The sequence below is a fragment of the Notamacropus eugenii genome, chromosome 1, assembly GCF_028372415.1.
Source record: "Notamacropus eugenii isolate mMacEug1 chromosome 1, mMacEug1.pri_v2, whole genome shotgun sequence".
NCBI classification, from domain to species: Eukaryota; Metazoa; Chordata; class Mammalia; order Diprotodontia; family Macropodidae; genus Notamacropus; species Notamacropus eugenii.
The window spans coordinates 186,163,112-186,183,462 of record NC_092872.1 but is presented as its reverse complement, the minus strand read 5'-3'; the positions used below and the strand labels follow the sequence as shown (position 1 = coordinate 186,183,462).

Genomic DNA, 20,351 nt, shown 5'->3' with positions numbered 1-20,351 from the left:
TTAATGACCATGTGCCAAGCACAGTGCTAACCTTTGGGATATAGATAGAGCACTAAACCAGCCCTTAACCTCAGGGAAGTTATATCCTACCTGGAATAGCCACAGGATCATAGGAGACATCACAGGAGAGAATTTAGCACAAGTGGAAAATAAGCTCTTCATTCTAGGATATTGCTAGCACATAGGAGGTAGGTCAATACTCAAAGCTCAAACACTCAAAGCCTATACTGTAGAAAGAAGCACTAATGTTAATGGGCTTGGGTTCTGATTCCTCCTGTGACACTACTATCTGCATTACCTTCAGACAAGTCACATTAATTGCTCTGTGCCTTAGTTTTCTCATCTGTAAAAGGCAGAAGTAGGAGCAGATGGCTTTTGATATCTCTTCTGGCTCTATACCCATTAATCTATGATCCTGCGAAGTATTAGACATGAAGGATTAGACATTAGATATTAGATGAGATAGTATGATGACCTTGGTCTCAGGTAAAAAAATGAAACAGTTGTCTCTGTGACTATTTATGGAGAATGGGACCCAGAATGAAGGATATTAGAAAGCATTTAACTAACAGAGGCATTTTTGTACATTTAAGGTTCAATTGTTTACATATCTTTTATTGCTATGTGAACACACTGATGTTGTTCTTGACTTAAAATTTCTTGGAGGTGTGATTAACTTTTAAAATCCTTTTTCATGTTGTATCTAATGGGTTTTTCAGTAATAAGCACTGTAGCTTCTGAAGATGAAGGACCTTTTTGGGATGATCAAAGTTCTGTCTGGGTTTCTTCATCTTACTAAATCAACCTGATTTCTTTCACAAAGTTTGGATTGTTTGGTGATTTCCCCCAGTATGGGCAGTGGCAATCAAGGGCAAGGACTATCTTGACTTTTGTATTTCTATCCTCAGCGCTTAGCCCAGTACTTGGCATATAGTAAGCACCAAATAAATTTTAATTCATTCTTTAATTCATTATAAATTAACTGGGTTATTCAGGATCTGGGTGGTGGTGGTGGTTATGATTAATTGCTTTTCTGAATAGAATAGTAGAATGCTAGATTTGGAAAGAGCATTGAGGCTGCTTTAATTTAACTTCCCCTACAATACAGCCTCCAGTGTTATCCAGGCTTTGTTGAATATCTTCCATCAGAGGAAACAACACTGTTAGCACTTATATAGCACTTTAAAGTTTGTCTTCCTCTTCATATATGGGATCCCACAACAATCCTGTGTCTTGGGTACAATCATTATTCTCATTATATAGACTAGGAAACTGAGACATACAGTGGTTGTGATTTATTTGCCTAGGGTCCCACAGCTAGTAAGCGTCTCACACATGATTCAAACTCCAGTCTTTCTGACTCCAAGGACACCACTCTAATTACTGCACCAGCTTTCTGACTGTCTTACCAGCCTGTCAGGAAACTTGTTCCATTACTGGACTGTTCTGTTCTAATGATATTTTTATAGTGTTTCCTTAGAAATCTATAACTATATAACATATTTCTTCATTTTGTTACATCCCTCTGAAGCCAGGAGGAATTAGTTGAAAAGTTCTCAGAACTTTCCAGCTAATGTCTCATTTTCCATCAACTGCTCTGCTTGGCTTTGGTTACACAAAGACCATGACCACCCTCAACTCCACTGGGTTCCCTCTAGCAGCACCCCTATTCCTCTGTTTTTCAGTTTCCTTTTTTGTGTTGTCTTCCCTCATTAGATTGTAAAATCTTTGAGGGCGGTGATGATCTTTTTTTCTTTTTTCTTATTTGTAGCCCCAACGCTTGGCACAGGGCCTGACATATTGTAGGTACTTAATAAATGTCTATTGACTATTGACTAAAAGTTAAGCAGAAACCTCTTTTCTGTTTTAGTCTTTCTTGGTGAAACTCTTTTTAAGATGTCTCAGTTCTCTTTCCTGGCTTTATAACTCCTAGCTGTTGAGTGGAACTTAATTTTTTCATATCCATGGGGTTATCATTGTGATCATAAACACTCTTTGCTCATGGACCATGTAGTAGGGATAGAATGTATAGCAGACTGGATTGAAAGTAATTGAGCCCAAGACATAATATGGAAGTTGGATTCTTAACTAATCTCTAATTATGACTCAGTAGATCTATACTCTTAAATGAGTGCATTTGTCCTCCTTTTTAGGGCCAATGCAGGATCCTTTGAAATCCTTCATAGAACCTCTTTCTGTGCTTTAATAGTTTTTTTTGCATCCTTAACTGTTAAAAAAAAAAGTCCACCTGTTGGTGCCTCCAGACAATTGGTCTGGACTTGGATGCACAACCTCAGCAGCAACCAGGAAGCACCCAAAGTTGTCCTGTATTCAGATTTGCAGCCCTCAGTTTTCTTGCATCCTTAATATGTGTTCTATCCTTAATATGGACTTGGACTAATAGCCATATTGGGCAGAAAAAATTATGAATCTGAGAATCAGTGAAGACTATGAAGTGAAGGGGAATGTTCATTTATTCAAAACGTGCTAAATGTGCCAGGCACCATGCTAAGCATTTTATAAATAGCATCTCATTTGATCCTCACAAAAACCTTTTGAGGTAGTTACTATTTTTCTCACCATTTTGCAGTTGGATAAACTGAGTCACGCAGAGTTTAAGTGAGTTGACAAGAGTCACACAGCTGGTGTCTAAGGCTGCATCTGAAGTTACCTCTTCCTGATCCCAAGTCCAGCATTCTATTCCCTGTGATGCTCAGCTGCCTCTATGACATCTCCCATGGGTTGTAATTAAAGAAACACCTGTTCAAGGTAGCCCCAGTGTTGCTCATCTTCCCTGGTAAAGAAGGAAAAAATCATACAAAGAAAAATCTTTCTGACCAAATTCTCTAGGTCCTGGAGCCTAGGAGTTTATAGTCACTTCTACAGTATGGCTGCAGATTGTCTAGCCAACCTTATCTCCAGGACTCCCTAACACTTTTTGATCAGTCAGGAAGGTCTCACTGTCCCCAGAGTAATCAATCCTCATTCCCACCACTTTAACCTTATTCATGTGGTTCCTTTCAATTGTAATGACCTCTTTCCTCCCCTCTGACAGGTTAAATATGGCTCATTCTTCAGGGCATTCTTTGCTCAGGTCCTACTTCTTTTAGAAAGCTTTTTCAACCACACCAGCTCACATTAATTCTACACGTTTTTTAAAATCCTGCTAAAATTATTATTTGTATCATTTTGGTTACAACGTGCCTTGCACTATGCTGTTTGGTGTTTTTGTGTCTTAGGCTCCTCAATACATTGTAAGCTCCCCAAGGGCAGGGGCCATAGCATATTTCTTTTACTCAGCACAGATTGGTCATACATAGAAGAATTAATTTCATTACCTTAAGGATCTGTGATTTTATTGGTATGAATATTCCCTTTGCTTATTTGAATCACAAGAACCTTGCATCATCTAATTTATTTGTTTTTCAAGTTTCAGTGGGCAAAAATATTCATCAGTTGGTGACCTTTGGGTACTACAGCTCTCAGTACTTGTCTGTGCCAGTCCTCAGATGCTATGATGCTTTGATAACAGAATCCAAAAAAAGACTTTTGATTGAGTTTGCTTTCCTTCTTCATTAACACCCCAATACTGCCGTGGGGCTGTTCTATTGCTGGCTCCGTTCAGGCTAAGAGTTTTGGCCCTTGATCTCGTTAACATGTTCTAATTCTGCTGAGTAGTTAATGGGATTGTTAAACAACCAAAACTATAGGCTAGAATTGCAGAAACACAATTAAAGAGCAAGGCAGCAAGGAATTCACAGGAGCAAGAAAAAAAGAGAATTTTCAAAAATCATTTGGAACCATAACAAAAGATTCGTGATTCTCCTCTCTCTCTTGCTACCATTCCAAAAAACAGAAAGATTAAATAGACTGATTCAAACAGATATGCTTTGAAATGCCATGAAGGATGCCTCTCTTCATGTTGTATTGATAAAGTGCCCGAGTATATCACTGGCATTTGAGCTTTACTAGCCCAGGAAGGAAAGGAAGGGAAGGAACTCCTACCTCCTTCTTCATCCCCACCTCCATTGCTCTGGGAATTGCGTAAACAATTTCTCAGGGTACATGTGTGTGATTTCATACAGCTGCATGCTGGGTTAAAGAGTTTCATCACTGGTGCTTCTCTTAATTCCTACTTCAGAGGAAGGATGGTCATGGTGAGTGAAAGGCTGAACTTCATTATTGAGTTTACTGCTATATTGTATCAGGAGTGCAACTATCCAGAAATGTTTTATGTTCACACCCCCATTTTCTTAGTGGGGGATTTATAGGCCTATTCGGCAAAATGTACTGAGGTAGAGAGGCAACATAATTCTGTATCTTCAAACAAACAGCCTCCCTGCTGCCGCTGATAAGCGTTCCTGGGATGGTGATGATTGAAATTTAGCACCTAGAGTGCCTTAATTGGCAAACCTGTCTGTTAAGCATATGTCCCCATGGCAGTCCCACCATCTGATGTCCCGATAGGGTGCCCAGCACCTAATACATGTTTGCATTTTGTTAAAGGAACAACTTTAAAAGAAACAAACAAAAAAAGTCAGCAGTCTAGCTTGGCCACTGGAATATTCATGGATGACAGGGAATCCCAGAGCTGTCTTTTAAATGTTTCTACTGGGTTTTTTTTTTCAATGTTTTTAATTCAGGGAATCTTTATAGATGGAGAACTTTGGTGTACTGCTATGAGAGAAGTATTGAAGATTGCCCTGCTCATTCAAACACATTCCTTTAGTAAACTGAGTTGTGGAGTGTTAGCTGGTTGGTGGAGACAGCTAGGTGGCTGAGTGAATACAGTGCTGGGCCTAGAGTCAGGAAGACCTGAGTTTAAGTAAGCCTCAGACACTTACTAGCTGTGTGACTCAGGCCAAGCCACTTAACCTTAATCCCTTTAGGAATGAGGAAGACCAAGACTGTCAGGGCTGAGCAGGATGGTTCTGGGCCAACAAGGCTGGACACATGCCTTATGTTTGGAATTGGAATGACATAATATACTCATAGTCTGTTGAAGAGTCTACAAAAGGCTTTTTAAGATCCATATCCAAGGAAAGACATTTAGCACAGAAAAAAGAGCTTCACTTAGGACACAGCTGATTCAGCTGAGCATAGCTGGTTTATGCTGCTACTGGTCTTCTGTATTCTGAGCTAGGAAAAAACTACTCATGTCCTGGTTTGTTTGTTTGTTTTTATTTTTAACTCAGGCAATTAGGAGCCTATGTGAATGGGCTAGAATCACATTCCCCTTTGACAGAGCAGGTAGGTTCAATATATTTCAAAGGAAAATTAGCTTAACCTACCCAGACAGGGCTTTTGGATATGGCCCCCACTACAAATACAAAACAAATGTTTTAGGATGTAAGGACCACAAAACACATCTGAAGGCAATGAGTAAGCCCACTGTGTTTTCATTGTCCACTTTGGGCACAGTGAACAGCATAAGGGAGTCACTTTGGTGCTAGATCTTTGAATTATCCTGGCTTTGAGGGGCTCATTTCCCTTAAATGCTCAGTATAATTGGAATATCCACTGGCCCTGAGTAGTGAGTATAGTCACAGAAAGCAGTAGTCCCACTGAAAGCTAAAATTGTATTCTGAATGTTTGAAGGTAGTGGGAATTGTTTGGGTGACTTTCCCAAGGCTGAATAGTTAGTAAGCATAAAAGACAGGATTGGAATCCAAGTTCTCTGACTTCTGAGTTGGTATTTTTTCCATTAGAACATGCTGGTGTGGATTCTACTCTGAAAATAATGATGATGATGGTATACCCCCAAGAACAAGGTACTGGCTTGTATGTGATAGCAATTTCTATTTCATAGGTAACAGGCAAAAACCAGTATCTTTTAATCAGACTGTAAACCTCTTGAGGGCAAGAGCTAAGGCTTATGTTTCTTTATATCCGTATAGCAGACTGCAAAGCCCACAATAATTATTTATAAAATGAATAGAAGAATGGTTAAAATGATATTGTTGCAGGCACAGTGAGAATAAAAAAGAAAATGAAGTGAACGAAATTGAGTTTGCTAGCATCTTTAGGGCAAGTTCCAAGCATGCTTTCCCAGGAAATAGCAGCACTTTCTACATCCTTGTTTGAAGCAGGTGATGAGGTGGATGAATATAAGCCCAGGAAAAAAGATTCACAGTTGTCTGTTCAATAGAGCAATGGCCACCATTTTTTTTTCCTGACCTTTAATGAGATAATTCACAGGCTACCAGAGCAGAGCCCTCAGGGTTAACATTTATCATTAAAGAAATATGTTAGTATTAGGTAGCCATTTAGTGCAATGGGGGGAAAGGTCTGAGTAGTTCAGCTCATGGCCCAGCCAACACTTCCCATGTCAGTTTAGGCAGAAAGCCTTAACAATTCATTCAATTATGTTAAGCGCCCATTAAAGGAATCCTAAGCCTTCCCATGGGCCATTTCAGTTCTATGAGATTGTAATTGTTTGAGACTTACCATGATTTCTTCTTTTGCCTTCAGGTGATTCTAATTTTGACGAAGCTCTACGACTATAACCTAGGGAGCATCACTGAGAGCTCACTTTGGAGGTAAGTAGATAAAGTGAGCTAATAATTACTGAGTTACTTAAACATGAACATTCTGGCTATGTCTCTTATTGAATTTAATTGGATTCTCCCCCACTCTTCTGTTACACTGGAGAAGTTTCACCATGAATTCCCATCCTTTCTTTAAGATATTTCAAGCTGTCATATATCTTGTATAAGGGAGTATTGCAGCCTATATTTGTTTGAAGAATAGATCATTGCCATGATGTTGTTTTCTTGATTCATACTTCATAATCATTTACTTCTATGGTATTACTTCATAAACATTTACTTCTATAGTATTTCCACTTGATTTTCCATGATTCCATGCTTCCCAGAGGTCCCCACAATGATGAAACAAGCACCATTAAACCACTCTTACAGAGAGGTTCACCCACATTTCTGGGTCTCCTAAACAAAACTATTTTCAAAAAGTCATTTCTTCAACTCAAAGACAAACAGCATGATTTGATACCTAGAAACTCTTCCTCATAACCAGGAAGACTTGAGTTCAGATCCCATTTTTAACACATACTAGATGTAAAACTTTGAGCAAGTCACTCAGCTTTTTAATGCTTCTGGCAACTCTTTAAGACTTTAAGATGCAGAGAACACGCCTTACTTGAATGGGTAGAGGGCTTCCTCACCCAGGAGTTCTCTATGCCAATGATATCAAAGGTCCGCTTTGTCCTCATCCCATCCTCAACTCATAGTTTGCATTGGGCTCAACCATATTGCCAATGCTATTCCTTTCTCTTCTTCCCTACTCTGATGTGACAGTCTCAATGAACTCTTTCAGAAGTGCTTTACATAGTACACATAATACCCAATTAATGTTTGTTGAAATGAATTACACACAGAAAGTTAGATAAAAAAATTGTTAAAATTCTTTATAGAGGTTGATAAAATTTCTTCTCAAGTGACTACCCAATTCCCTTTATAAGCAAAGAATCTGAGAACTTAAAAGAAAAAAAATACAAGAGACTCTAGAGATTCTACCTATAACTAAAGCATGATTTCCTTCAATGGAAAGGCTAGCAATTAATCATCCAACCTTCACCTGAAGGCTTCCAGTGGCAGCATGCAAACCACATTATAATTTGGCTTTATGTCTGGTTGGATTCCTCCTAGGCAAAGTAGCTTCAGTGGAGTAAAATACGTGTTGTTCCAGAGTCAGAGAATTTGGTTTTGATTTCTGACTGCTCCTTACTACCCGTGTGACCTGAAACATGTTGCCATAATGCTCTAGGGTGCTCTGTCACTTATCAAATGAAGAGATTGCACTAGATTTCTTCCATTTTGAAATCCTATCATCTATTATATAATGTGGGAGTTATTGGGCAGAGCAGATGTGGAACTTGAAGTCCATTTCATCTATTCTTGTTAGAAGGTGTTGGGAATGTTAAATTCAAAGAGCCAACTTCTCCACCAGAGTAGCTGGCAAACTTGCTTCCCTACCATGAGGAAATTGTGCATGTTAATTAGTGTACTGTGGCATTCATTTTGGTTTGTAAAAGCACTGACGGAAGCAATCCAGAAACTTCCCCCCACCACTTTTTAATGGGTCTGACATTCTTTTTGTGAGTAGGGTAAATAATGGGAGAGCAGCACTATTATTTAAATACATTAATTCACAGCATTTTTTCATAACTTGAACTCTGCTTCCTTGATGGATACCAAACATCAAACAAACAACTATAAAAATGAAAAGAGAAGCCAGCCTTTTTTCATCAATGTTCCTGGCCACATAAAGAGAAGCCAGCATGTTGGAAAATGAAAAGATAAGCTGTTCTGTTTCAATGTCATTCTCTTACAACAGTCATTCTCTTTCCTCCTAAAGGAATTATAGAAGGAGTTAGGACTTTATGTCATTCCAAAACCTCAAATTAAGGCTGTTCTCCTCTGAAGGCATATCATGGCAGTTTTCCCCACCTGGGGAAGAGTGCTCATTTAAGATATATGTAAGGCAACAAAAGAAAAAAAATTACCCTGAATACCAACCCCAAAGTTGCCTGTTCTCTGTAGCTGAACCCAAAGATGATACTATTAGTGTGGGCTGTACTACAAGTGAGGTTCTTTTGAAGAGTGGTCCCTTTGAAGAGTGGTCCCTTAACTTTTGGGTCTACAGATAATGAGAGGCTGTGCAGACCCATTTACCTTCAAATTACTTCTGTTCATAATTATGCTTGAGGAGAGTGGAGAAAAAGGTCATAGAATTATAAATTTTGAGGAGGTTCTTTGAGGTTAACACAAACCTCATCTGACATATGGGGAAACTGAGTCACAAGGGAATTGCCTAGCATGATATACAAAATAAATGATGGAAGGTGAATTTGAACCCAGGTTTTCTGACTCTAAATCCAGTACTCTTTCCTCTGGACCACGTTGTCTCTTCAAGTCTTGTGAAAGAGTTACTCAGGAATGAACCATTACTTTGACTATATGATAAAATACTTTGGCTAGAGAAGGAGAAAGAAATATAGAAATAAAAGCATTCTGAAAATCTAGGGAGGAAAGAATATCTAGGGTCAGTAGTGATGAAAGGTCAAATAGGACAGAAAAAAAAGACTACAGGATTTAGAAATTAGATTGCTGGTGACCTTGAACAGAAAAGATTATGTTGAGTAGTGAGGAAGGCACATTGCAAAGGGATTAAATTAATGGAGATATGAGAGAGTGAAGCTAGTAAGTATAGGCAATTTTTTCTGAAAGGAAGCAGACATAGAGGATAGCTTGAAAAGAGAGTAGGATCAAATTAAAGGTGTTTTAATGATTTTTCTTTAGAAATGGATAAATATGGGTTTGTAAGCATGTATCAGCAGGATCCACTGCACAGGTTTTTAGATCTGCTTTTCTAAAAGGAAAGTAACTTTAAGAGGGGGTAAACAATCTTACTTTAATTACATACACTAACAGAGAAAATACAAGCAAGATCAACAGACAGGGCTTCCAACTGTCTGACCATAAGCAATATATACATCATGACCAGAGAGAGAAGCACCAACATCTGGGTTTTCAAAAGTGGGGGATGACTTCTTTTTTTTTTTTTTTTGTCAGGATGGATGTTTTATTTCAACAGACATCTTTGTTTTTGTTTAAAAACAAAAACAAAGACAAAAAAAACAAAATCCAGAATTCAACCAGTCATTTCACCCTGTTAGGGAACCAGGTTCCCAAACTGGAATTCAACAGTTGTTCCTGGAAGAGTCACTTGGGAGTCTTTGTTGGCCCCAAGAGATGTGGAAGCTGCATTTTCTAAGTTTTGTTAAGAAAATGAAATCCAATGTGTTCCTTCTCAAGGAGGTGATGGCTGGGGCCCTAGGGAAAAAGGTTCTGAATTTGGAGCTGCTGGGCTCCCAAAGGTGTTAGCTGGGAAGGACAAGGCCAGGCCACCTAGTACTGGGGAAAGGGGAAGATGGGATCCTTGAGGAAATCAGTTCCAGAAGCCTAGAATCCATATTTGGCTTGGGTTTGCTGACGACTGAGCTTGTTCTCTGACCAGGTATTCTTCAGCTCCAACTCTCGCTCCTTAGCCTGGTGAATCAGGTATGTGATTTGGTGTTTTCGCCTCTGCTGGCCTGTTGGCTGCTCACCCTTCTTGCTGAATGACTTAATGGTTTTTTCTTCTGTCAAGGACTTGGTCATCCACCACTGGGCTCCACTGAGCTGGTCATCCCCTTTGATCTCCAGAAAATTAATCTCCTCCCTTCCCGGGTTCCTCTTGCCCTGAAGCCGCTTAAATGTTCCATCATCAATGAAAGAGGCGTCTGGGGTAATCTCCTGGGGGGGAGCTAAGGCTGGATCCGATTCAGAGTAGTAGCCACTACTGTAATAATCCTGATAGTAAAGGCCAGGGGCATTAGCGTCACCATATGTAGGGAACTGGTTGTAGGGCTGACTGCTGTAGTCCTCCCCAGGCTTAGGCACCCAGGGAGCCCCACTTGAGCCAGCCACCATCTTGAATTCAAGGGGAGCATTTGCCTCATCGTCCTGAAAGGTGGGATCTGGCTCTGTGCCTGGGGGTGGCTCTTCAGAAGCAGCAGGGACAGGGTAAGGGTATGGCTCAGCTCCAGGAAGCTCAGCCTTATCTGGAAGGGAGAAGAAGTTCTCAGGGGCTACTTCCTCATCCCTGTCATCCTCCTCTGGTGTGATCTGCTTTGTCACCTGTAGGGCAGCAGTCTTGGCAGCTGCTTGGATGGCTGAGGGTGATGGAGTAGTGGTGATGGCACCCACAAGAAGGGCAGAGGAGGAAGTAGAAGAAGCAGATTGGGTCTTGGGGCTTGGTCTGGAGAGTTTGCTGTCAGCAGAGCCAGCAGTGGGTTTTCCAGAGAAAGCGTAGGGCAGGAGCCATCGGTCAGTCTCTTCTGTGGTCAGGTTTCTGGGTTGGGGAAGCAAAGCTGATAAACCTGTCCCTTCACCAGATCCCTGAAGAACAGTTTTCTTCTTTGTAGGTTCATCTTCCTCTGAATCTGGATCTCCCTGGGGCAGCCCGGGGCGGCGATCCGCACCGGCTCCGTAGTCCTCTTCTTTGGCTTGGGGAGCCCTGGAGGGAGCCCGGCACCGCCGATCGGAAGGGGCAGGTTAAGGCCTGGAGCCCGCGGCTGCCCCATCTCCGGGGGGAAGCCACCCAGGCCGAAGGGCAGCGGGGGCGGGGTCTTCGGCCGGCGGGGGTTAGGCTGAGGGCAGCGCTAGGCGGGTGGGGGCAGCAAGGTAGGACCCTTGGGCGGAGGGAGGAAGGCGAAGAGGCCCCCCAGGCTGGGTCCAGCGGTCGGAGCCGAGGCGGCCGCCTCCTCCTCTGGCTCCGTCTCGTCTGGCTCGCTCTCTTTGCTGCTGGCGTAGGCGACTAGAGACATGGCTCTGCCCGCCCGCTGCCGGGGCGCCCTTGCCAGAAGGAGCGGACTAATCGAGGCCGGGGATGCACAGAGGCCTAGCGGGCCCCACCGCGAGGCGGGGCGGGATGCGAGGCGGGGGCGGGACGCGAGGCGGGAGGACCCGCCTGCTCCTCTCTCTGAGGCCTGGCCTGGGCGGGAGCCCACGACCGCGGTTGAGTCCCCACCCAACCAAGGCCTCCCTCCTAGCTTGGGCTCCCGGGTCCCAGGCAGCTCCACACCGCTCATGGCCGCCCAGTCCCTCCCGGGATGACTTCTTAAATCAGCTGCTCAGTCTCTTCGGGCACGCGACCCTTCTTCCAAAAACTAAGGCTCAACTTAAAACCTTCTATATATACTCTTTCCCCGAGGCGGAGGGAACAACCCCTCAGGACCCAGTGCCCAGTGCGCCATCAGCAGGAGATGTGAACCTTCCTAGGCAACAGGCCTCTCCTCATGGAGCCTCCCTCAGTAGCCCCGCCTGACACCTAGCAATGGGTGGGGAAGGTTTTTAAGTCCCATTACAAAGCACTAGAGAAGAATCAAATGAATTTGGTAACTTTGAAAATTAGGGGGAGAAAAGTTTTTAAAGAGTCAAATTCTTGGAAGAGGTAGGAAAAAACAGGATGAAGGGACAAGTAGAAAGGTTGACATTGGTGAGAAAGACCATCTCTCTCCAGGTCTATCATCTGACGCTTCTTGTACCACTGCTCCAGCCCTTCAACAGGCAGTGCCTCATTGCTAGCTGCCTTGGGTTTGCAAAAAACCTTTTTTAAGAGATCTTCCTGAGGTGAAAAATGTACAGTATATTTGGATAGAAGACGTGAAGGAAAATTATCTGTGTACAAATCATTAACTCTAAAAGCAGCATGAAGACAGTAAAGAGTCATGGCACTCCAGTGCTCCACAGGCTCTCTCTTGCCTACCAAATAGCATTCAAAGTTCTGTCTGGCATTCAAGGCTCTTCACAATTTCACACAGCTCCGTCTTTCTGACCTTGTCTCATATAATTTTCCTTCACGTCTTCTATCCAGATATACCGTAGATTTTTCACTTTTCTCTTTCTTTGCTCATGTTGTTCCTTATCATCACAAATACTACTATTAGAAAGGATTTGGGCTTCAATTTGCCTCATGAGACTTGAAACATTTGTCCAGCAGTGTTGCTTGTAGTTGACTTGCTGGATGGATAGTGCTTAGCAAGAACATACATTAAAAAAAAATGAAAACCAAGTTTATTTTGCTTTTAAGTAGTATTTTTAAAGTGCTGCAGCATGGTAATAAACAGTGTAAGTAGTATAAGTCATCTCAAAAGCCAGAGGGTTTTTTTTTTTAATGAATTTTTTAAAAGATGCAACCTATTCTAATAGGATAAATTTTTTTAACTATTTCATTTATCATTGAGGAAAACAAAAAGCTGTTGTTAAAGTGACAGCACACACATGCAAACAAAAGAACGTGTATATATATATTTTTTAATGGAATTTCTAACTCAATATAAACAACTCAATCTATCAGAAATGACTTAAGTTAATAACAATGTTTTATTAATTACTGTAAGAATAAACAGATAAGCTTCTCTACAAAGAGAATTGAAGCAGATTATAAATAATTATTTCTCCTAAGGCATTGTTTGATTTTCTTGACATGAGATCATATGGACTTACTGTTCCATGTACTGAACCCAAGAATGAAAAGGAGTAACCAAGAGAGTTGTGATAATTCACATTTGTATATCATTATGAAGTTTCCTTCCCCCAGGGTACCTTTATTTTATTTCTTTATTTCCACGTCCAAATTGTATCCCTCCCTCCACCCATCCCTTCCACCACCCATTAAGAAGGCAAGAAATATGACCTCTATTATACGAATGAGGTCATGCAAAACATATTTCCACATTGTTCATGTAAGAGAAAAAAAAGTGAGAAAAAGAAAGTGGAAACAAAAAGCTTCAATCTCTACTTAGAGTTCATCAGTTTTCCCTCTGGAAGGTGATACCATTTTTCATCATGAATCCTTTAGGATTGTCTTGGATCATTGTATCTATTAGAATAGCTAAGTCTTTTACAATCTATCATCATTATAATGTCACTGCTGCTGTGTCCAGTGTTCTCCTAACTTTGTTCACTTCACTTTGCATCATCTCATATAGATCTTTCCAAGTTTTTTCTGAAACCATACCATCCCCATCATTTCTTATAGCACAATAGTATTCCATCACAACCATATACCATAACTTGTTCCGTCATTCTCCAATTGGTGGGCATCCCTTCACATTCCAATTCTTTGACACCAGAAAAAAGAGCTGCTATAAATATTATTATACATATGAGCAATTTTCTTTTTTCTTAGATATCTTTGGCGTACAGAATTAGTAATGGTATTGCCAGATCAAAAAGTATACACGATTTTATAGCCCTTTGGGCATAGGTCCAAATTATTCTCTAGAATAGTTGGACCAGTTTACAAGTGCACCAGTAGTGTATTAGTTTCCCTATTTTTCCACATCCCCTCTAGTATTTATCATTTTCCTTTTCTGTCATTTTAACCAATCTGATGAGTGTGGGGTCATACCTCAAGACTGTTTTAATTTGAATTTCTCTTAATTATTAGTGATTTAGAACATTTTTTTCAATATTGTTATTGATAGTTTGATGTCTTCTTTTGAAAACAGCCTGTTCATATCCTTTAACCATTTATCATTTGGAGAATAGCTCTTAAAAATTTTGCTCATTTCTCTATATATGTGAGAAATAAAACCCTTATCAGAGTAACTTTGCTGTAACACTATACTCTATATTATCTATAATATATGGGATATATTATTATCTATATTATAAATTATACTCTATATTATCTCATTTCATCCCAACATCAATCCTCAATCTTAGTACCTTCTCTCTGAGACAATTGCCAAATATATGTAAATACATATATTTTTTCATACATATATGTAAATGTTTCTATGCATGCATATACAGATCCAAGCACACACACACACACACACACACACACACACACACACGCATATACACATTCTTTCTACATAGTTGTTCAAAAGTTGTCTTCTCCATTAGATGGTAAGTTGCTTGAAAGCAGGGACTGAATTGTTTTGCTTCATTTGGTTTAGTTTTGCCTTTCATACTATTGTGCTATAAGAAATGCCAACACAATACAGTTCTTGGCATATAATAGGTACATAATAAGTGCTAGTGAACTGACTAACCCTGTGAGGTAGATGTTATTATTATCCACATTTTCCCAATGAGGAGATTGAAGAGTGATTAAAAGGCTTTCCAAGACTCCTGAAGCTTGCCATTATCTGAGTGGAATCCTTAGTCCTGTCCTTTATACCTCACTATTTGAAATATGTAGCCTAGCAGTAGTAAAACTCAGAAAGAGTGTTATATTCATTGCAAGAGGAAAGATTCTGAGTTGTAATTTATCATGACAGAAGGCCAGATATAGGAAGAAAGCACTTTTGCTGCCTTCAAAAAGAGTTAATATCCTCTGTATTTCTTCCTAGCATCCTTCCCACTCCTGGTCCACTTATGGCACATGATGGAGAGTCTGACATTGCTAGCATCTCTATTCTCGACTGGTCATTGGTACCACTCTCCTTCCTTTCTAAGGATCAGAGAAAATTGTATCTCTGCTTTCTGAGTTCTTTTTGAGATAAGATATCCATTGGTTCCATTTTAGGAAAACCTCCTTTTAAGAGTCTGACTACTTTTCTTTTTTTTTTTTTTAATTTTAATTAATTTATTTGTTTTCAGTTTTCAACAATCCTTAAGTTTTAAATTTTCCTTAAGTTTTAAATTTTCTCCCACTCCCTTTCCCTTCCCTCCCTGAGATGTCATGCAATCTTACCTGAGTTCTATACATGCATTCTTATTAAAACACATAGAGAAGAATTAAAATGAATGGGAGAAACCATGAGGAAAACCAAATCAAAACAAAACATAATAGAAGAGAAAATAGTCTGCGTCATTCTGCATTCCAATGCCATAGTTCTTTCTCTGGATGTGAATGGCATTTTGCCTCGAGTCCTTTGGGAATATTTTAAGTCCTTACATTTCTGTGAAGGTCTAAGTCTATCAGAAGCACTCTTCACACACTGTGGCTATTACTGTGTGTAATGCTCTCCTGGTTCTGCTCATTTCACTCAGCATCAGTTCATATAAGCCTTTCCAGGTTTTTCTGAAGTCCACCTGTTCATCGTTTCTCATAGCACAATAGTATTCCATTACATCCACATACCACAATTTGTTCAGCCTTTCCCCAACTGATGTGCATCCCCCTGATTTCCAGTTGTTGGCCACTACAAAGAGAGCTGCTATAAATATTTTTATATGTGTGAAAACTTTGCCAATTTTTATGACCTCTTTGGGATATAGCCCTAGAAATGATATTGCTGGGTCAAAGGGTAAATTTTTGTAGCCATAGCTGAGTGCATATTTATTTACATATATATGTAAACATATATATATGCACATACATATGAAAACATATATATTTACATTCAAATTGCTCTCCAGAATGGTTGGATCAGCTCACAGTTCCAGCAACAATGAATTAGTGTTCCAGCTCTCCCACATCTTCTCCAACATTTATCATCTTCCTGTTTTGTCATGTTAGACAATCTGATAGGTGTGATGTGGTACCTCAGAGTTGTTTTGATTGGCATCCTTCTAATCAATAGTGATTTAGAGCATTTTTTCATATGACTATAGATAGCTTTAATTTCTTCCTCTGAAAACTGCCTGTTCATATCCTTTGACCATTTATCAATTGGGGAATGACTTGCATTCTTGTAAATTTTACTCAGTTCTCTATATATTTTAGAAATGAGGCCTTTATCACATACATGACTAGTTTTCACTTAAGAAACCTTTGCCTGTCCACAACAAAAAGCTGCCCTTTCAATGTTTTCCACATCTGTAGTTTCAACTAGATTTTGGACAAGAGGGCACATTGTTTTGCCATGCTACCTATGCTTCATGAGCTAGAAGATGGTAAGGTATAAGTAATTGTGGCATTTGTAGTCTTTATCTTTTGAATTTTTACCTCTTCTTTAAAACTAAAGCTACCATTATAGAATCTTCAGTGGCTCCCTATTTCTTCTAGTCGGTATGGCATTTACTGCCATTTGTACTCTGATTTCCACCTCCCTTTTCATACTTGTTCCCTTTACCAATTTTCTATTCTAATTAAACTGGCCTTCTTGTATTTCCTGTGCATAACACACATCTCCCACCATCATGCCTTTTCACAGCCTGTATCCCATACCTAGAATGTACTCTTTTCTTTGCCTTCCAACTCCTAGAAAACATAAATTTCCTCAAAGTATAGATCAACTGCTGTCTTCTATCCAAGATATTCTTGATACCCATTGATTAGCAATGTCTTTCTCTTGAAATTACTTTTAGTGGTTTTGCATATAATTTGCATTTGCTTTTCTTAGGTGTGATATTGTCCCTGGTAGAATTTAAGCTCCTTGAGAACAAAAACTGTGTTGATTTTTCATTCTATTTTCATTGCCCAGAATAAAATATTATACATATTAGGTGCCAAATAAATTGTTGTTTTTGATTTTAAACAGATTTGATGTTGAACCCACATTCCACATCTTCCAAGCAGAACTCCTGGATCACCACAATTTATAATGATCTTTCCCCTCTTCAATCTCACCTCGCTTTTTGCTTTCACCTTTCTTTTGCACTTAGGCATTATTTGTCTTAGTTATTTGTTTAGATGTCACAGGGGTCTACTAGTCTCCACAAGGGCTGAGAATGAATTTTATCTAAATTCTTTGTGTCCCCTGGTGCCCAGTATAGTGTTATACATACAGTAAGCACTTAATAATTGTGCATTTACTTGAACAATTTTTTTGGACTGAGGCAGCACACAGGAATTTTCCATTAACTCACTAGACTCATCTAACAAAAACCAGTTAACTGTTGACCTGGGCATATGAGATCCTTGGACAGACTGTGAAATTTGAGAGAAGGTTACAGGCAATTGGCAGTATGGATGTCCTATTAGGCTTTAAGCCTCCATGGATCATCAAGCTCTGGATGACACATCAAAATGTCACCTATTGAATTAATCAGCTTCCTTCTAGCATGGAGTCTGACATTGATTAGGCCTTCATCTAAGAGCATGTGGTTGACATTGTTTTGTTTGTATAGTCATTTGGGATTCAGACCAGGAAAAAAAATGGAGGAGAAAATAGAGATAATCTGACATAGACCAATTAGCTGGGCTTTTTTACCCCTTGCACTCAGAGATAACTTCCTCATCACAAAGTGGATTAAGCTTTGAGACTTGGTAGAAAATGGTAGTTTGACTATATTGAAGCGAGATAAGCTTAAAGGCTGAGATAAATAAAATGTCAAAATCCAAATACACTATCTCTGAGAAGAAATATATTCATCTTCCTTTTCTTTCCTCTTTCTGGGCTGTACCAGGGTAATCAGAACTCTGCCGAGATATGCTTAGCTGGTGAGAAAGCCCTGGGCAATTCTTTAAGGGGATTGGAATTGTACTGTCTTAAAGGGACACACGCTGCCACTGCGTCCTGCCTGAACAGATGTTACTCTCTCTTAGAATTTAATGCTATTTTCATTGCCAGGTAAATAAGGTCTCTATTAGGACTCCCCCAAATGCATGTGCCTTCACTCCTTCCCCTCAGTCTCCAAAAGGACCCTTTTGGAAGAATGTGGCATGCTATAATAGGGAGAATAGAAGTCAGGTTTACATTTTTTCTTGTCTAATTTGGGTCTTGCTAAACAACCTTGGGAAGGTCATTTGCTTATCTTTGTGTATTTCTGAATAGGATAATGATCCAGATTTTTCTCTCAAGGGTTTCATTACCATAAAGAGCTTTGAGATCCTGTTGTAGGTAGAACACTCTGTGGTGGTCCAGTAACATTCTCTCTGCTCCCTAGACAGTAGCCAGATGTTTATTCTGTCTCTGACAGAGGGAAGCTGACTTACATGTATATAGCAGAATTCACACCTTAGCTTGACAGTCCCATAGGTGATTCCACCTTCACTCTCTCTGCCTCTTCTTTCCTGCTGCAGAGATATGCAGAGGTGAGGAAAGAAGAGGGGTACAGGAGAGAAAGGGGAGTTTGTACATGCTTCCAAGGACATTGCAATAAAAACTCAGTATTCAGTAAACTCTAAAAATAGATATGCTTTAGACAAGAATGTTTTCCCTGGGAAAACATACCCAAAAACATGGAGTGGGGGGTTTTATATACTGTAAATATTTTTTTTCTTTCACACCATTCCATAAGGAATACACCATTATGCCTGTAACTTGTAAGCTCCCTGAAGGGAGGGGGGAGGGGGAGACGTGGTTTACATCTTTATCACTTATTTCTTCCAGGATATAGCAGAGTTCCTTCTAATCAGCAACCAGTTTGAGTTGATTTGCCACATTTTTATGGTTAAGGAAACTGAGGCTAAGGAAGTTAAGTGACTTGCTTGTGATCACAAAGGAAATGTCTGGAGCTGAATTTGAACTCAGGTCTTCAGAATTCTTATCAACTGTGCCTCCTAGCTACTTCTGAAATATACTTCATTGTATCTACTGGCATTCCTGGGTACAATAGTGGTAATAATAATGAATAAAACAGTTCACAATTATATGATAGGTTAAAGTTAACAGAGACCTTTTCCCCAGAAAACCTCAGAGGAAGAGAGTTAAAGTCTTATTATTCTTATTTTTGAGTTCAGCGACTTAGGATCATCCTGATTTAGAGGAAGAGGTCTTAGAGGTAATCTTCTCCAACCTCTTAGCTTTTTTTAAATTAGGTTTTATTTTTATTCTGAACTTAAACATTGAATAGAACAGGCCTTTACTTACATATCATAAAACAGAAAAAAGAGGATTGTGCAGGTTACTATTATATATAGTTTATTTTTCTTTTTAAGTATATAATAAGTACAACCTGTAGCTTTCAGAGCTCTTTGACTTGTCTGGCCCTCTTTCCAGTCTTGTCCCACCATTAAAAAAAAAGATTCCACAATAACTTTTCTTCTTCCTTCTTTTTTTTCTCCTCATCTTTACTTGTCTCTGCCCCTACCTTAGGAAAAAAATAAAATGAAAAACAAAACTATTTTAACAAATTTTCAATCCAGCAAAACAAATTCTTATGTATACTGTGTGGAAAAAAAAAATTAGTTCTCATTCTACATCGTAAGTACATCATGTCTCTGTCAAGAGGTGAGTAATAATCGTCAGTCCTCTGGAAAGATGGCTAAACTCCCTAATTTTGTAGATGATGGAACTGAGGCTGCTCATCCACTTATATGGCTGTCTAGTTGAACATCATACAGGTAGCAAGTGGTAGAGAAGTGATCTGAATCCAGTCCTTTGCCTTGAAATCCTTCTGGGTAGTCAAGATTCAAACGTTGATCTCTGAAGTTCAAATGTGTCATTTTCCATCATACCAATCAAAAGTAGGGTATTTTCCAGCATTGAGAAGCCTAGAGCATCAAGTCAGAGACTTCAGGCCTGTTCCTAGAGGCCCAGGGCAATATTTTCAAGAACCTCTGGAAAAGAACTTCCATTTTGACTAATTATTTTTTATATAACCATCAGGACAGTACTTACTAAGAACTTGCTCTGCATCTTCCCCAACAAGGTTATATACCTTGCCGAAATTACCCAGAGGGTCTCGACTAGAACTCTACCCCATCTACACAGACTCCTTTTTAATCAGCATAACAGAATAGCAAGGAGTGCGCTACAACCTATGAAAATGAAACCAAGACAATGTTAAGAGGTAAAATTTAGTGTCTGGTGTTTCCTTATCAAATGAGACCATGAAAGTGAAATATTCTGTACTCTAGAATACAAGTATAAGGTGCTTAGCTATCATTGCTAATTAGCATAAAACTGATTCTAGTATCAAGAACTATTCAAGTATTATAGT

The 20,351-nt window shown here is 39.6% G+C and overlaps 1 protein-coding gene and 1 pseudogene across 4 annotated transcripts in view; one reads left to right on the top strand and one right to left on the bottom strand.

The window, feature by feature from the left end:
• Window positions 1-20,351, top strand: part of SORCS1 (sortilin related VPS10 domain containing receptor 1) — a 750,254-nt gene that overhangs the window by 253,852 nt on the left and 476,051 nt on the right. For all 4 annotated transcript variants that reach the window (XM_072621765.1, XM_072621775.1, XM_072621754.1 and 1 more), the window contains exon 2: window positions 6,472-6,539. In XM_072621765.1, the coding sequence (XP_072477866.1) occupies window positions 6,472-6,539 (68 nt within the window). The remainder of the gene's footprint in view (window positions 1-6,471; window positions 6,540-20,351) is intronic.
• Window positions 9,413-11,926, bottom strand: LOC140512595 (proline-rich protein PRCC pseudogene; annotated as a pseudogene).